The 17,083-nt window shown below is 43.9% G+C and overlaps 1 protein-coding gene across 1 annotated transcript in view; it reads left to right on the forward strand.

Moving 5' to 3' along the window:
• Positions 1–17,083, forward strand: part of LOC137527779 (cholesterol 7-desaturase nvd-like) — a 78,611-nt gene that overhangs the window by 37,362 nt on the left and 24,166 nt on the right. Inside the window, exon 2 of the mRNA XM_068248670.1 lies at positions 9,230–9,418. Coding sequence (XP_068104771.1) covers positions 9,230–9,418 — 189 coding nt within the window. The remainder of the gene's footprint in view (positions 1–9,229; positions 9,419–17,083) is intronic.

The raw sequence follows: 17,083 nt of genomic DNA on the forward strand, positions 1-17,083 counted from the left end.
TTATCTGATGCATAAAAAACAACTAATTCTAGAAAGACGTTTGTAGGAGTAGGATAGATGCAAGTGTTTCTCAGTTTATTTTCGCCTCGGATTTATGTAAGGCCTCTTTTCCACCTGTTTACAGGCAGTGAATATGCCTCTCAAACTCACAACTGCCCACTGCTGCCTGGTAACTGCCCACTGCTGCCTGGTAACGGTTTGCTGAACACACAGCTCAACAGTTCGTGGAAAAGAGGCCTAAGGGCCGGAGCAATGCTATCCAGAATTGGTAATAAAGCCAATCCGCTTCAGATCATATTGTCTGAAAACAAATAATTTGATTGAATAATTGAACAATTAATGAGCCCCTTTAGTCAGATTTCCTAATTTATTTTACTTACATTTAACAATCTGATAAGCATGCTAATCCATTCTATACACACAAGGCTCTCCTAATTTTTTTTTTCTGGCAGGTTCTATATTTGCTTTGACTACACCGACCGGATGTTTGTACATACACAGAATGTTAATTACTGAGTTTATGCAAATGTTATGCAAATGTATGCAGCATGGGATGATAACTATCAGCATTTCATTGGTCTAATTATAAGCTGTTCAACTAGATGGGAAAAAAAACCTGTCCTGAACCTGCACATATCCCAGTTGATCCAGGGGAGGGCTAAAAACCTTACAAGGCCGGCGCTAATTAGCCTTAAAAGGGAAACCTTTCTTCCCGACTCCAGATGGCAATTGGATAAATCCCTGGATCAACTGGAAATTACCTAGTGATCATAGCCATGGATGCCCTTGAAGGCAAGGAGAGCATATGAACCCTCTTTAACTACTTCCTGGGGTAATATATTCCAGACTTTAACCACTCACTGTGAAAGACCCCTTTATAAATGACACAAACTTTCCTATATACACAGATCACATCCTCTTGTCCGATGTACAAACTTAGGGACAAAAAGCTCCTCTACCAAGCTTTTGTATTTCCCCTTTTCCAAGCTAAATGAGCGATGTTTGTCCAACCTTTCTTGCTAAGTGAGATCTGGCAGTCTCCATATCCCTCACTTCAGGTGTCCTTTAACCCTTTAATGACTGCCTCATGCCAATCGGGAGTGCGGCGGCGGCCCCACGACTGCCTAACGCCGATCGACATGCAGTCCTGGGGGGCATGTTTTGCAGGAGATCATGCTAGGAAACTATTAGACAGCGAAACCGCTGTCTATTTACTATGTACAGTGCTGCGATCTACGGCAGCGCTGCACTGGGGACATTCCAAAGGGTGGCAAGACAGCGATGTGCTGTCATAGGCTGAAGTCTGACAGCCGATCGTACTGACTGGCTGGCGGAGGGAGGTAGGGTAAAAAAAGCTATGTTGATTTAAAAAAAAAAAATTGAGGGTGCAATCAAAGCCCACCAGCAGAGAGCTCTGTTGGTGGGCAGAAAAGGGGGGTGAGGGGGGGGGGGGGAAATCACTTGTGTGCTGAGTTGTGACCCTGCAGCTAGCCCTTAAAGCTGCAATGGCCTAATTAGTAAAACATGGTCTGGTCACTAGGGGGTTTAAAGCCCGTGGGCCTTATGTGGTTAAAGGATACCTTAGTCCTTAAGTGACCCAGAGACGAAGCACCCTCATGTATTTTACCATATATATCAGTGGGAACATTAGAGAAAACACCTACCCTGCTCTTTCATCCTTCACTGCTCAGCCTGCTTATCAGCCCTGATAAAACCCCCAACTGAGCATTCAGTCTGACTTTGCTCAGGAATCATTATAGCTGAGTCTGTCTTCTCTGAGGTTTTCAAGCCCAATCCTGCCCCCTTCTGGCTCTGACTCAGCTATCATAATTCCTGACCAAAGCCAGACTGAATACTCAGTTTGGGATTTTATCAGGGCTGCTAAGAAGCAGGCTGAGCAGTGAAGGATGAAGCAGAGAGCAGGGTAGGTGTTTTCTCTAATATTCCCACTGATATATATGGTAAAATACATGAGGTTGCTTCGTCTCTAGTTCACTTTAAATGATTCAGTAACTGACACCCTGTTTGTGTGGGGAGGTGTACACCTCCCCGTGGCCTACCGCCTGTCTCCATTCATCTGTAGCCGGCCCTTGTTCCAAAGCCCTGGTTGTCAGTGTCTGTGCAGGCGCAGTATGCCCTCGGAGTGTGCACGCATTCCTGTGGGAAGATTTAGCTGACAGTAGTGCCCCATGACCCAGGCATACTACACCTGGTGACCGCGTGCCCCAGCCACATCTTCCTGAGGGAGTGCATGCATACTGCGCCTGCACAGACAACCCATGGGCTGAAGCGGTTAAAGTTAGCCTACACTGAGGGATATGGAGGTTTCCTTTTCCTTTTAAGCCAGGATAGGAAGAACCAGTGTGGTTTAAATAAAACCTATTTTTTAAATCTTTATGGTATGCATCATTGGGGGTGTGATTAGGGGTGTGGCCTAAAGAGAAACTCCGACCAAGCATTGAACTTTATCCCACTCAGTAGCCGATACACCCTTTCCCATGAGAAATCTATTCCTTTCACAAACACACCATCAGGGGTCGCTGTATGACTGATATTGTGGTGAAACCCCTCCCACAAGAAACTCTGAGGACTGTGGTACTCCTGGCAGTTTCCCGTCTGTGAACCTTGTTGCATTGTGGGAAATGGCTGTTTACAGCAGTTTCCAACTGCCAAAAAAAGCATGCAGCAGCTACATCACCTGCCAGCAGCAAAAATGTCACCATTTAATGTCAGAATGTAAATCAGGGATTTAAAAGAATTTACAATGGGCAAACGCTGACTAAATCATTTATACATAATTTTAAAAATGAAGCACTTTTTTATTACATTCTTTTCACTGGAGTTCCTCTTTAAGTGTGCCTATTTCTTATGTCAAAAGTTGGGAGGTATGCAGTTGCATTGCAGCACTGTTGAGATTTCTAGTTTCACTAGTGTCTGAATTGCACACCTGAAACAAGCATGCGGCAAATGCAGTCTGACTTCCGTCAGAAACATCTGATCTGCATGCTTGTTCAGGGTCTATGGCTAAATGGTTTAGAGGCAGGGGATTAGCAGGACGGCCAGACAATGTGCCTTAAGTTGATAAATGCCAGCCTTCATTTTCATCACTTCAGGGGTGCTTTGATACGCTAGTATGTGATCTGTCCAATCCACTTCACCCTACATAACCCACGTGAGCAAGTCCAGGGAATGCAGACTGGAAGATTTTTCATTTTATTTTTTGTTGTTGTGGTTAGTACTGCCGATAAAGCAATGAAGTTCCATCCTTCCCTTTCTAGCTTTTGTGTGTAATAAAACTTTTACTCTTCCCACACCCTCCCAGTATGCTTATTAAAGCGATGGCAACATTTTCTTATTGCAGGGTGGTAACATGTGACTCTTTTTATTAAACCTGCTGGGAGGGATAAATGCTTTAGATTAGAACACTGATCTGGAAGGAATTGCAAGAGCTGTAGTGAGCAGTGGGAGGAGGTGGGCTGAGTCAGGTGATCTGCCATGTGCTGGGGAGGGGTTTCCCAGTCTACTGGCAATAAGAAGCGAATGGATGCAGCCATGTAGGAACTCTTTATGTTGTTGGGAAAAAATAGCATTAAAATCTTAATGAGTAACCATTTTGCATTCTGGGGATTTTACCCCTAAAAATTCCTGACCATTATGGTGTTTAGTTGTGTTGCAATGATACAGGAATAACTTTTTTTTTTTTTTTTTGATGATGATCTGGGCTATCTTAGGGGAATATGTTTCCAAAAATTGTTGTACACATCTTACAGAAGAAAAATGGGCGTAAATGCAGAAAATACAAAGTGCCAAAGTTAAAATAAGGCCTAGCTAATACCGTATTCTACCCCATTCTTTATACATACCATGAACTCTGTATTAAAAGTTAATTTTCTGATCAAGTCTATGCAAATCGATCAGAAAAACGATTGGAAATCAGATTGGACCTGTCGGAAATTATTTTTGACCCATCTGACAGGAAATTGCATGGTGTACTAGGCTTAAGAAATTGGCCTTCACCACTGTGGCCACAATTCACTTAGATCATGCTGGTGAATAAGGCAAGTGAAAACTCATCAGCACAAAACCAATCAGTGATGTCTTCTCTCCAGGCCTCAACTTATCACCTTTGGTTATTCTCACATGCTGTAGAAAGGGAGGGAAGGAGCACACACAGACAGGCTGTAGCTCCACCCCTCCTGCTGCCAGAACAATTACAGCTAGCCTGTGTAGGGCAGCCAGGGAAGGAGAGAGGCTGGATCTGTGTATGTGTGTAACATAAAGAACCTCTGTTCATTGGACGACATTACAAGAAGTGACGCAGCAGGGGTGGGACACAAGGAAGTAAGTTACCCGCTCGCTGCCACTTTCTACATTTGATTAGATAGTTTAAATTCTTGAAACTAGCTGGAGGAGCGGGAACGGTAGACCCAGGTGAGCGAGGGTGGGAGATGTCACCCCTGTGCTGGCTAACACCCTCCAGGATGGTGGCCCCCCTCTCTCCCCACAGGCTGGGACACAGAAAATGGATCCGTTACTGTGTCCAAAACTACCTGTGTAGGGGGGGATCCGGTTTCCTATAGCCTGCTGCTACCCCTCCGTGTATCAGGATTCATATGCGTTGCGGGAAAATGCAGAAAATCCGAACCTTCAGTTCTGGTTTTGAAAACTGGTCCCCACAAACGCATACAAATCAGTTTTTTGTTTGGGTGAAGACTGCTGCTATTTTTAACATTGCTGTCCGTGGCTCTGGTTTTCATCAGGTTTTAAAAACTGAGCCATGGATACGTTACCGGACCTAGTGTGAACTACAGGTACAAGGATACCATATTTGCCATATTTCATCACTAGTTGGGCATGTAGTGTACCATTCTTCCCAGCCTGTAAATCTGTAGCGATTGGATGCGGTTGCTAGGACGCACAGTTTGGAGACAGATGCATTGCTAGAGGCAGCAGCATAGTGAGACATCTGTACAGCGCTGGGTCCCTGAGCTGTTACCTTAGCGACCTGCATCCGTGTGTTTTGAAAATCTGCTGATTCAGATTCTAGTCACTCAAAACATACAAAAAATACAGTATATAAAAAATACAGGGAACTGTATAGGGGAAGGAGGGGGCCATTAGACACCAGGGAACTGTATAGGGGAGGGGTTCCATTAGATACCAGGGAATTGTATAAGGCAGGTAAGGTTGGAGAGGTGGCCAGTAGACATTGAGGTCAGCCCATCACTTAGTCCCAGAGCTCAATTTCAGGCCACTTTGTATTTGTTTGACGCCCCTGCCTTAGATGGTCAATGAAATACTAATTTTTCTAACTTCCATGTACATTTTTATGCAACCTGTACGCTGCTTGGGTTTGGGCCAATTCAAACTGACAGGAAGTGCATTTAATTGACCCAAGTCCAACTGTTGCATTTGCATTAAATTTGCATGCAAGTTGGATTTGTTTCTAGTCTCTGTACCCAGTCTCCTCACACATGACCTCTAGATTGTAACCTGTCCTTCTTCCACACTCACCCCAAGAAGTGTATATGTGCACGTACTTGGCTTATATTTTATGCAAATGTATGCAGCTCGTAATTGGACTAATTCAATTCAGTAACTGATCTTGATTGGTCTAATTACAATCTGTATACATTTGCCTTAACTGCAATTTACATCTCCAAATGTCCCACTTTCCTTTTATAAACTGTATATTACTGATTGTATTCCAATTTGTTTTGTATGTTAATACAATTTTTTTTTTTAATAAATTTATGTACATATCAATGTTATGCAATTTTAAAAGGAGAATTAAAGGGATACTGTAGGGGGGTCGGAGGAAAAGGAATTGAACTTACCCGGGGCTTCTAAAGGTCCCCTGCAGGCATCCTGCGCCCATGCAGCCACTCACCGATGCTCCGGCCCCGCCTCCGGTTCACTTCTGGAATTTCAGACTTTAACCTCCCTGGCGGTAAGCCCGAGCTGAGCTCGGGCTATGCCGCGCAGGGGGAGATCTCAGCCCCCGGTGGGGCGATTTTCGTTCTGTAAATTGCTGTGCGCGCAGCCAGCACTTTGCTAGCCGCGCGCATAGCTTGATCGCCGCCGCTCTGCGGCGATCGGCCGCACGCAGCGGCTGAAGAGGGCCCCCCCCCGCCAGAGCCCTGCGCTGCCCGGATCAATGAGTTCCGGGCAGCGCTATGGGCTGGATCGGGTGTGCCTGACGTCAGGACGTCGGCTGACGTCCATGACGTCATCCCGATCGTCGCCATGGCGACAGGAGAAGCCAAACAGGGGAACGCGTTATATACGCGTTCCCCTGTTTGCTATAGATGCCGGCGACGATCTGACTAGAGGGCCACATGCGCCCTCTAGTGGTGTTTCATGTAGCTACCACTCTGGTAGCTTTACATGAAACATTAAAAAAAAAAATAAAAAAAATTTGGAATTCTGCACTTTTTGCAGAAAAAATTAACCGCCAAGGAGGTTAATGTCTGAAAACCACTGCGCCTGCGTTGCCGTGTCCTCGTTCCTGCTGATGTCACCAGGAGCGTACTGCGCAGGCACAGACCATACTGGGCCTGTGCAGTACGCTCCTGGTGCCATCAGGGGAAGCGAGGGCACGGCAATGCAGGTGCAGTGGTTTTCAGACTTTAAAGTCTGAAATTCCAGAAGTGAACCGGAGGCGGGGCCGGAGCATTGGGGAGTGGATGTGTGGGCGCAGAATGTCTGTGGGGGACCATTAGAAGCCACCGGTAACTTCAACTCCTTTTTTCCCCCGACCCCCCCCCCCCCTCTACAGTATCCCTTTAAGGGGTTTTGACAGTCTCCAACTGATGGGTCTGAGATCTGCTCTCTGCCACTGCAGTAGGCTTTGGGAGCAGGAGTGCTCCCTAAGATGGGCCGCTCTGTACTGCGCATGCGCGAGCACACTCTCTCATGCACTCGTGCAGTGCTCCCTAAGATGGGCCACTTCGTACTGCGCATGCATGAGCACTTTCTCATGCACTCGTGCAGTGCTCCCTAAGATGGGCCTCTCTGTACTGCGCATGTGCGAGCACTCTCATGCACTCGTGCAGTGCTCCCTAAGATGGGCCGCTCCGTACTGCGCATGCGCGAGCACTCTCTCTCATGCACTCGTGTAGTGCTCCCTAAGATGGGCCGCTCCGTACTGCGCATGCGCGAGCATTCATGCACTCGTGCAGTGCTCCCTAAGATGGGGCGCTCCGTACTGTGCATGCGCGAGCACACTCTCATGCACTCGTGCAGTGCTCCCTAAGATGGGCCGCTCGGTACTGCACATGCGTGAGCACACTCTCTCATGCACTCGTACAGTGCTCCCTAGGTCCACACTAGACACAGTTGCAGGACGGACACTGCAGTCCCGATCCGGGGAAGATTAGGGGAAGTACCCACCGTACTGCAAACTGATGAAAGTGCATCAGTTTTGCATCAGTTTTGCATCAGTTTCCGTTCAGGTTTTTCCCTGACAGAAAACGTCTCTATCATTAGGAAGGAGTGGGAGGATTTTTTGGGCCAATCATAAAGCTCGGGCTATCCGTTTTCACATCAGTTTTTGCCTGTGCAGCTGGAGATGCGTTTTCTCATTGCTTTCACTACCCCTGCGTGTATCCATGGTCCTGATCCGTTGCGTAAAAATGCAGCAGATCCGGACCTTCCGTTCAGGTTTTGAAAACGGGTCCCCGCTAACGCAGACGGATCCGTTTTTTACTTGGGTGAGGCTGGCTGCTACTTTGAACATTAGTATCTGGGACTCCGTTTTTCATCAGGTTTGAAAAACGCAGCCACGGATAAGTTTCCGGACCTAGTGTGGACCAGCTCTAAGATGGGCCGCTCGGTACTGCGCATGCGTGAGCACTCTCTCATGCACTCATGCAGTGCTCCCTAAGATGGGCCGCTCCGTACTGCACATGCACTCTCATGCTCTCTCATGCACTCGTGCAGTGCTCCCGAAGATGGGCTGCTCCGTACTGCGCATGCGCGAGCACACTCTCTCATGCACTCGTACAGTGCTCCCTAACGTGGGCCGCTCCGTACTGCGCATGCGCGAGCACACTCTCTCATGCACTCGTACAGTGCTCGCAAAGACTTCTGAAGCTGTGTGAGGTTTGGATAGAGAAGCCTGCAGGGGAGCGGGAGAGGAGAGGGAAGGCTCAGAACCCAGAACCTTTCCTCTCCTTAGGCGAGTATAATTTATTTATTTTTTTCCGATTCGCTTTAGACTCACTTTAATAGAAATGACAGTAAATGGCTTTTTTTTTTTAAATGAAAATATAAATTTTGTGGTAATCTCATTTTTAGCCACAAGATGGCATTACCCTAAGCCCTGCTACAGAGGCTACACGGAGCTTCAGGAGTATATGAGCTAGGGGTGTCGCCTGAAGTAGGCATCCCTGAAATGCGTGGGGACACATGACCACGTGACCTAGTAGTTGGGAACATGTGGTGTACACAGCTGAAGGAACAGGTTTGCAACGGAGGGTTGTCGGGCCGCCAGCCACAATTTCTGGCTCCAGCTGATCCAAACGAAATGATGCCACAGCCTATTGCTTACCACAAGTAGGGATAATGCTGAGGTGATGCAAACTAAGTAAATTTGTGCAGCTTGAAAGTGAAACAATCGAAGTGTGATTGGTCTTCTCCAAACAGCAACACATTAGCATAAACATTTACATGCACTAAAGGTTTGTACACCACTACATCATACATGTCAAACTCCAGCCTGTGGGCCAAATCTGTCCCTCGGAGCCATCAGTTGTGGGCCTCAAAGGGTTCCCCCTCTTTACGTTATGTTTGGCCTGATGGCCACACTTTGATCAACCTTGTGAAATGGGCCCCAAGGCTGTGAGGCTCACCAAGGGGAGGCAAAGGAAGGGTTCTGAACATTACAGGGCCCATCAAAGTTTTACTGGGAGGGCCCTATCATTTGTAGTCACACCCCTGTCTGGAGGGGGTGGAGCATCAACGTCCTGATTTCTGGGAAGTGAAGAAAAGGAGGTGGACCTGGTGGGAGTAGTGGGCGGGGAAGTGATGTTGCAAACGGGCATCAGCAAGAGCTGTGATTTGGACAGCACTGCTCTAGATTGTAAGCTCATAAGGGTAGAAGCTGCTCCGCATTTTATTTCTACAGCACATGCTTGGATTTTTTAATGTAATATGTATATTATGCACTCGTATGCTGGCCTGTGTGTGGGAGATGGCTCTGTATAATTGCTTGCTGTTGCTCCTGCAGGTGAGCAGGTGGCGCTGTACCGCACCCTGGAAGGGAAGGCCTACGTGGTGGATGCCTACTGCCCTCACCTTGGTGCCAATCTCGCTGTGGGAGGCAGAGTGGTCGGAGACTGCATAGAGTGCCCATTTCACGGCTGGCAGTTCCATGGAGAGGATGGAAAGTGCGCTAGGATACCGTACACTGAAAAAGGTGCGTAGAACTGGCTAGAACAGTATATGGATATGGGAAAATGCTATAATTGCTATAGACTTGCATTGTGATTGCTAGTTGGGATTTGTAGTTGAACCCAGCCCTAAAGGTCAGGAAGAAGGGGGAGGTGTGAGGTCACCTGTAGGGTTTCAGATAAAGGAACAGACAAACGGGGAGACTTTGGCAGCACTCCTAATCAGGCTGCATCTGAAATGACTACCAACAGAGGTGTGCAGAGCCCTTAGATAGGGGTAGGGAACCTATGGCTCGGGAGCCAGAAGTGACTTTTGATGGCTACATCTGGCTCACAGACAAATCAGTCGGGGTTGATTCACTAAGCTACACTGCTCAAGCAGCACAGCTTAGTGTGACAGCGCAAGCAAAATCTTCAAAGTAGGCATGTTACTGCTGTAGCATGCACGATTAACTTACTCGCACCCCCCCCCCCCAAAAAAAACGAACAGCTGCTTCAATTGTCCCACTCTGGACCCTGCCAGGTGCAGACTATACAGGATGAGATCCCTGCACTTTGGCCCAATAGGCTGTCTGTCGCTTGACAGGCAGCCTATTGGGCCAAAGTGCTGGGATCTCGCCCTACAAAGTGAATCAACCCTCAAGTCGGCTAGCTAATTGTACAAGCTATTAGTCAGTATTTCTCCTCTCTGGCTCTCTGGGAAATTGCTGATGTTGCTGAAGACGTGTTGACACTTCCGATGCTCAGGGGATCAACTGCGTACACCTCACCATGGCAACAGGGATGTGAGCCCTCTGCTGCACATGCGCACTGTCCCAGTTTGAAACATATTGTATGGCTCTCAGGGAAATACATTTTAAAATATATGTGGAGTTTATGGCTCTCTCAGCCAAAAAGGTTCCTGACCCCACCTTGTATTCAAAACTAATGCAAACTATGCACTAAACCCGAAACTCAGATTAAACTCAAATAGCTAATGGACACAGCTAGCTATAAGTAAACTTACATTTCCATAGGGCAGGAAGAGGTGGCAGCGCTTCCCAAGGCAGGCGGCATCTGACAACCGCATAGATGTGCAGAGCCTAAATATAGGCAGGTTTCACAACTTGCATTCAAAACAGATGCAGCAAAATGGAGGATGTTGGCTTTCAAAAACAGTTTGCGCACAGTGTTCCATACTAGACTCTTCCACCGCGATGAGGTTTCATGGAAGAGACCCTAACTTCTAACTATCCTCTTTCATGAGGATACCTCAATGCGGAGGAAGTGTCTAGTATGGAACACTCTGTGAGCACATCAATGCAGTTGGTCAATCTGGTGCAGCCTGCCTTGAAATGCTGCCACCTCCTCCTGCTGTAAAGAAACAGAAGAGGCTGGGAGCCCCCTATAGCAGTGTTCTACAACCCGGTCCTCAAGTACCACCAACAGTGCATGTTTTGTGGAAACCACACAGGTAGTTAATCAGCTCTGCTGAGACACTAATTACCTCACCCGTGCATGTTTGCGGTTTCCTGCAAAACATGTGCTGTTGGTGTGCCTTGACAGGGTTGGGGAACTCTGCGCTATAGTGTTAGTATGGGTATACAAAGGACAATGTACAGTAAGTGTAGCGGTGAAGGGGTACTCACACAAACCCAGATGGCAGGTCTTCAGACTTAATCCCTATTGAGCATATGTGGGGGATCCTCAAACGGAAGGTGGAGGAGCGCAAGGTCTAACATTCTCCAGCTTCATCATGGAGGACAACGACTCCAGTGACTACCTGTGACACACTAGTGATCTCCATGTCCAAGAGTTAAAGTAATGGTTGGGACACAAAATATTGAACAAAAAATTAGGCAGAATTTTGACAGCGTCCAGATAAATTTACATAAACATACCACTAGATTAAAGAGAATCTATACTCTAAAATTCTTACTATTCATTATGTTCTCCTGGGCCCCTCTGTGCTGTTTCTGCCACTCCCAGCTGCAATCCTGGCTTGTAATTGCCAGTTTTAGGCAGTGTTTACAAACAAGACATGGCATGTGATAGGCTGAGAGGCGCTCAGTCTGTGACTCATACAGAGCCTGCAGGGGGCGTGGAGAGGGTGTGTATAGCTTCTATCCTATCAGAGTAGCACATTCCTGCCTGAGTGCCTGAGCTCACCAAAGCAGTCAGAGGAAAGATTAAATTATGTAACCGAGATAATACAGCCACTGTGCAACTAGGAAAGGCTGCAGTACGACAGACCACATTACAACAGGTATAGGAACTTATAGGATAGAAGAAATAAGGCTGAAAATTGTTAGCCTCTTTAAAGAATTAGAGGAACTAAAGTGACATATAGTAGAATGAAATGAATTATTCAGGATACCAATGTTTACATGAATTATCCCGTTATTGGCATCAGAAACCCTTCCTATATTTATATATTGCTGTAAATTGGTATGAAGCCCCGCCCACCAGTGATGGTTAGCCTAGGTTGTTTATTGTGCAACCTTCTCCCAGTGCAAGATATCTCAGATCCACTTTAAGTAGCGTCGTGCCTCAAGATATAAAAAATTGCCAGGTGATTAAAAAAAGTAGCCTGTAAAAAATGTGCCTGTAGATATTGGTGGCCAGATGTGTACCCTGCCAGTTAGCAGTATTTGGTAGTCCTGTAAATTCCTCAGCTGACCACCAACCCAGACAGTAGTATTGTATAGCCAAGTGTGCCCCTAGAAATTAGTATTCTGCAAGTATAAGTAGACAGATGGACCCCTCAGTTGGCATTGTTCCCAAATTCGCAATATTAATTAGATGGGCCCCCAAAATATAGGTAGCTGGAAGTACCCCCTAAAAAGTATTAGGTAGACTTGCTCCCAAGAATAGGTAGCAAGAGGTGCCTCACAGTATTGGGTAACCACAGGGCCGGGCTGAGGCAGAGGCTGGAGAGGCTCCAGCCTCAGGGCTCAGTGTAGGAGGGGGCACACAATTCATTCAGCTGTCATTCCCAATTGTGTTTGAAGCAAAAAGAAATAAAAGGGGATACATGACAGTGACTGCACGCCAGATAACTAGAGATTAAGGTGTTGGGGGCCTTGGGGCACCTATTAGTCTAATAGCAATCAGTGTGTGACGGCTGGGGTGGGAGGGATGGGGGGGGGGGGGTGCACTTTGGTGTCTCAGCCTTGGGTGCTGAAGGACCTTGTCCCGCCTCTGGGTAACCAAGTGTGCCCACGGTATTATATAGCCAAAGGTGCCCCCTACCCTGGTATTGGGTAGCCAGAAGAGTCTCCACAGTATAGGTAGGTAGCAAATCTTTCCCTGGATATGGGTAGCTGGATGTATCCCTAAAACATTAGAAAGATGTGCTCCCAATAATAGGAAGCAAGAGGTGCCATGCAGTGTTGGGTAGCAGTGTGCCTTCTAGTATTTTGTAGCTAGAGCCTAGCCCCCCCCCCCCCCCCCCCCAGTAAGGGTTTGTTCACACTATATGAGCTTTTTTAAGTGTTTTAAAGGCGCTTATATAATGAAATCCAATGTTGAGTGTACTCACATGAGTGAGCTTTCTTTCCAATCGCAAACATGGGTCTTGCACAATTTTCTGAGTGTGATGATCTTCCTGTACCTCACATTGAAGCTCAATCACTTTCAAAAGCACTTAGAACAGCGATTTTGTAAGCGTTTTTGAAGCAAAAGTACTTTAAAGTGAATGTGTACCAGTTTAAAAATAAAAGTCAGATACTCGCCTAAGGAGAGGAAAGGCTCGGTCCTAATGAGCCTTCCCTCTCCTCTCACTGTGCCCGGTCCCGCGCAGGATCCCGAGTAGCTGTATTCGACCAGTTTGGTCAAATACTGCCATTTCCGCAGCTGAAGGGAGCTTTCGGGAGCACTCGGGCTCCCGAAGACGGCCCGCTCCATACTACGTATGCTCCCTCTATGACGCAATCGCGCGTGTGTAGTATGGCACGGCCCGTCTTCGGAAGCCCGAGTGCTCCCGAAGACCTCCGAAGTCCCTGCGGCCAGGGCTTTGGAGTCGGAGTCAGAGTCGTGGAGTCGGAGCAATTTTGGGTGTCTGGAGTCAGTCGGGGAAAAAAAATGCAGACTCCGACTCCTAATGAATTTGTAACTGTAATTAAAATAGAAAATATGATAAAATGTTCTATTGCTCACAATAGTCATTAAAAATGTGTATATATACAGTAATAGCTGTGCTCAGTCCACAAAAATGAAATTAACCAATCAAATTTAGTTACTTGTGCTGCTTCAATAAAGCAGTCCCCGTATTTTTAAAGTCAGATATACACATCTGATTGTGACTGTATATATAATGTGTACACAGGAATCATATATATATATATATATATATATATATATATATATATATATATATATATATATATATATATATATATATATATATATATATATATATATATATATATATATATATATATATATATATATATATATATATATATATATATATATATATATATATATATATATATATATATATATATATATATATATATATATATATTTATATATATATATATATTTATATATATATATATATATTTATATTTATATATATTTATATATATTTATATATATTTATATATATATTTATATATATATTTATATATATATTTATATATATATTTATATATATATTTATATATATATTTATATATATATTTATATATATATTTATATATATATTTATATATATATTTATATATATATTTATATATATATTTATATATATTTATATTTATATATATTTATTTATATATATATTTATTTATATATATATTTATTTATATATATATTTATTTATATATATATTTATTTATATATATATTTATTTATATATATATTTATTTATATATTTATATATTTATTTATATATATATTTATATATATATTTATATATATATTTATATATATATTTTTATATATGATTCATGTGTACACATTATATATACAGTCACAATCAGATGTGTATATCTGACTTTAAAAATACGGGGACTGCTTTATTGAAGCAGCACAAGTAACTAAATTTGATTGGTTAATTTCATTTTTGTGGACTGAGCACAGCTATTACTGTATATATACACATTTTTAATGTATTTTATTTATATATTTATATATATATATATATATATATATATATATATATATATATATATATATATATATATATATATATATATATATATATATATATATATATATATATATATATATATATATATATATATATATATATATATATATATATTATACAAAATAACATCTATGCTGTAAGAATAAAGCCTGATGTGTAGCTGTGTCACTAATAGAGATGGTCAATGAGATGGAAATAATTCTGCGTTGTTTCTGATTTATGCAAATGTATGCACTCCCTTTGCTCATGAAATCCAATAATTTGATATGTTGAAATTTGGTTTGGGGACTATGAATTAAAGGGTACCTGAGACGGATGAAAAGTAAAGTTTTATACATACCTGGGTCTTCCTTCAGCTCCCTTCAGGCCAATCAGTCCCTCGCTGTCCTCCGCCACCTGAATCTTTGGCTATGAGTCCTGGTAATTCAGCCAGTCAGCACAGTCCAGCCACGTGCCGCTCCTACAGCCAGGAGTGTTCTGCACCTGCGTAATAGTGCTGCGCAGGTGTAGTACGCTCCCGGCGGCGGAGTGTGTGCATGCGCACTACGCCACACTGGCTCAAGTACCTGGACTCATAGCAGAAGATCCAGGTGGCGGAGGAGGACAGCGAGGGACTGATTAGCCTGAAGGGGGCTGGAGGAAGTACCAGGTATGTACAAAACTTTAATTTCATCTGTCTCACTTTGTTACACAGTAGTACTATACTCTACATACTGTATGCACTCCCCACAGAGCTTCAGGGAATCCACTGAGAATGTTGTGCACATTGAACACAGAGGTGTTGTCTGCCACCCATAAACCTGGTTCAGATTGTACATGAAGAATCTCCTCATTCTCCTGCAGAGTACCTGCACATAATTCTTACATGCACCCACACTTACATTGCCTAGGGCCTACCGTAATAGATGTTCTTTGTTCCGGTTTGTACCTTTTTACAAGTACTCTTACCAAGGACTAGTTTTAGTCTAAAGGGAATAAATATAGTAGTCTACATACAATGGTGTGAAAAACTATTTGCCCCCTTCCTGATTTCTTATTCTTTTGCATGTTTGTCTCACTTAAATGTTTCTGCTCATCAAAAACCGTTAACTATTAGTCAAAGATAACATAATTAAACACAAAATGCAGTTTTAAATGATGTTTTTTATTACTTAGTGAGAAAAAAAACCTCAAAACCTACATGGCCCTGTGTGAAAAAGAAATTACCCCCTGAACCTAATAACTGGTTGGGTCACCCTTAGCAGCAATAACTGCAATCAAGCATTTGCGATAACTTGCAACGAGTCTTTTACAGCGCTCTGGAGGAATTTTGGCCCACTCATCTTTGCAGAATTGTTGTAATTCAGCTTTATTTGAGGGTTTTCTAGCATGAACCGCCTTTTTAAGGTCATGCCACAACATCTCAATAGGATTCAGGACTTTGACTAGGCCACTCCAAAGTCTTCATTTTGTTTTTCTTCAGCCATTCAGAGGTGAATTTGCTGGTGTGTTTTGGGTCATTGTCCTGCTGCAGCATCCAAGATCGCTTCAGCTTGAGTTGACGAACAGATGGCCGGACATTCTCCTTCAGAATTTTTTGGCAGACAGTAGAATTCATGGTTCCATCTATCACAGCATGCCTTCCAGGTCCTGAAGCAGCAAAACAACCCCAGACCATCACACTACCACCACCGTATTTCACTGTTGGTATGATGTTCTTCTGCTGAAATGCTGTTACTTCTACGCCAGATGTAACGGGACACGCACCTTCCAAAAAGTTCAACTTTTGACTCATCGGTCCACAAGGTATTTTCCCCAAAGTCTTGCCAATCATTGAGATGTTTTTTTTAGCAAAATTGAGACGAGCCCTAATGTTCGTTTTGCTTAAAAGTGGTTTGCGCCTTGGATATCTTCCATGCAGGCCGTTTTTGCCCAGTCTCTTTCTTATGGTGGAGTCGTGAACACTAACCTTAATTGAGGCAAGTGAGGCCTGCAGTTCTTTAGATGTTGTCCTGGGGTCTTTTGTGGCCTCTCGGATGAGTTTTCTCTGCGCTCTTGGGGTAATTTTGGTCGGTCACTCCTGGGAAGGTTCATCACTGTTCCATGTTTTGCCATTTGTGGATAATGGCTCTCAGTGTGGTTCGCTGGAGTCCCAAAGCTTTAGAAATGGCTTTATAACCTTTACCGGACTGATAGATTTCAATTACAGTACTTTTGTTCTCATTTGTTCCTGAATGTCTTTGGATCTTGGCATGATGTCTAGCTTTTGAGGTGCTTTTGGTCTACTTCTCTGTGTCAGATAGCTCCTATTTAAGTGATTTCTTGATTGAAACAGGTGTGGCAGTAATCAGGCCTGGGGGTGACTACAGAAATTGAACTCAGGTGTAATAAACCACCTTTAAGTAATTTTTTAACAAGGGGGGGGCAATCACTTTTTCACACAGGGACATGTAGATTAGGAGTTTTTTTTTCTCACTAAATAATAAAAACCATCATTTAAAACTGCATTTTGTGTTCAATTAGGTTATCTTTGACTAATAGTTAACGGTTTTTAATGAGCAGAAACATTTAAGTG

Source organism: Hyperolius riggenbachi, chromosome 8 (genome assembly GCF_040937935.1).
Source record: "Hyperolius riggenbachi isolate aHypRig1 chromosome 8, aHypRig1.pri, whole genome shotgun sequence".
NCBI lineage: Eukaryota > Metazoa > Chordata > Amphibia > Anura > Hyperoliidae > Hyperolius > Hyperolius riggenbachi.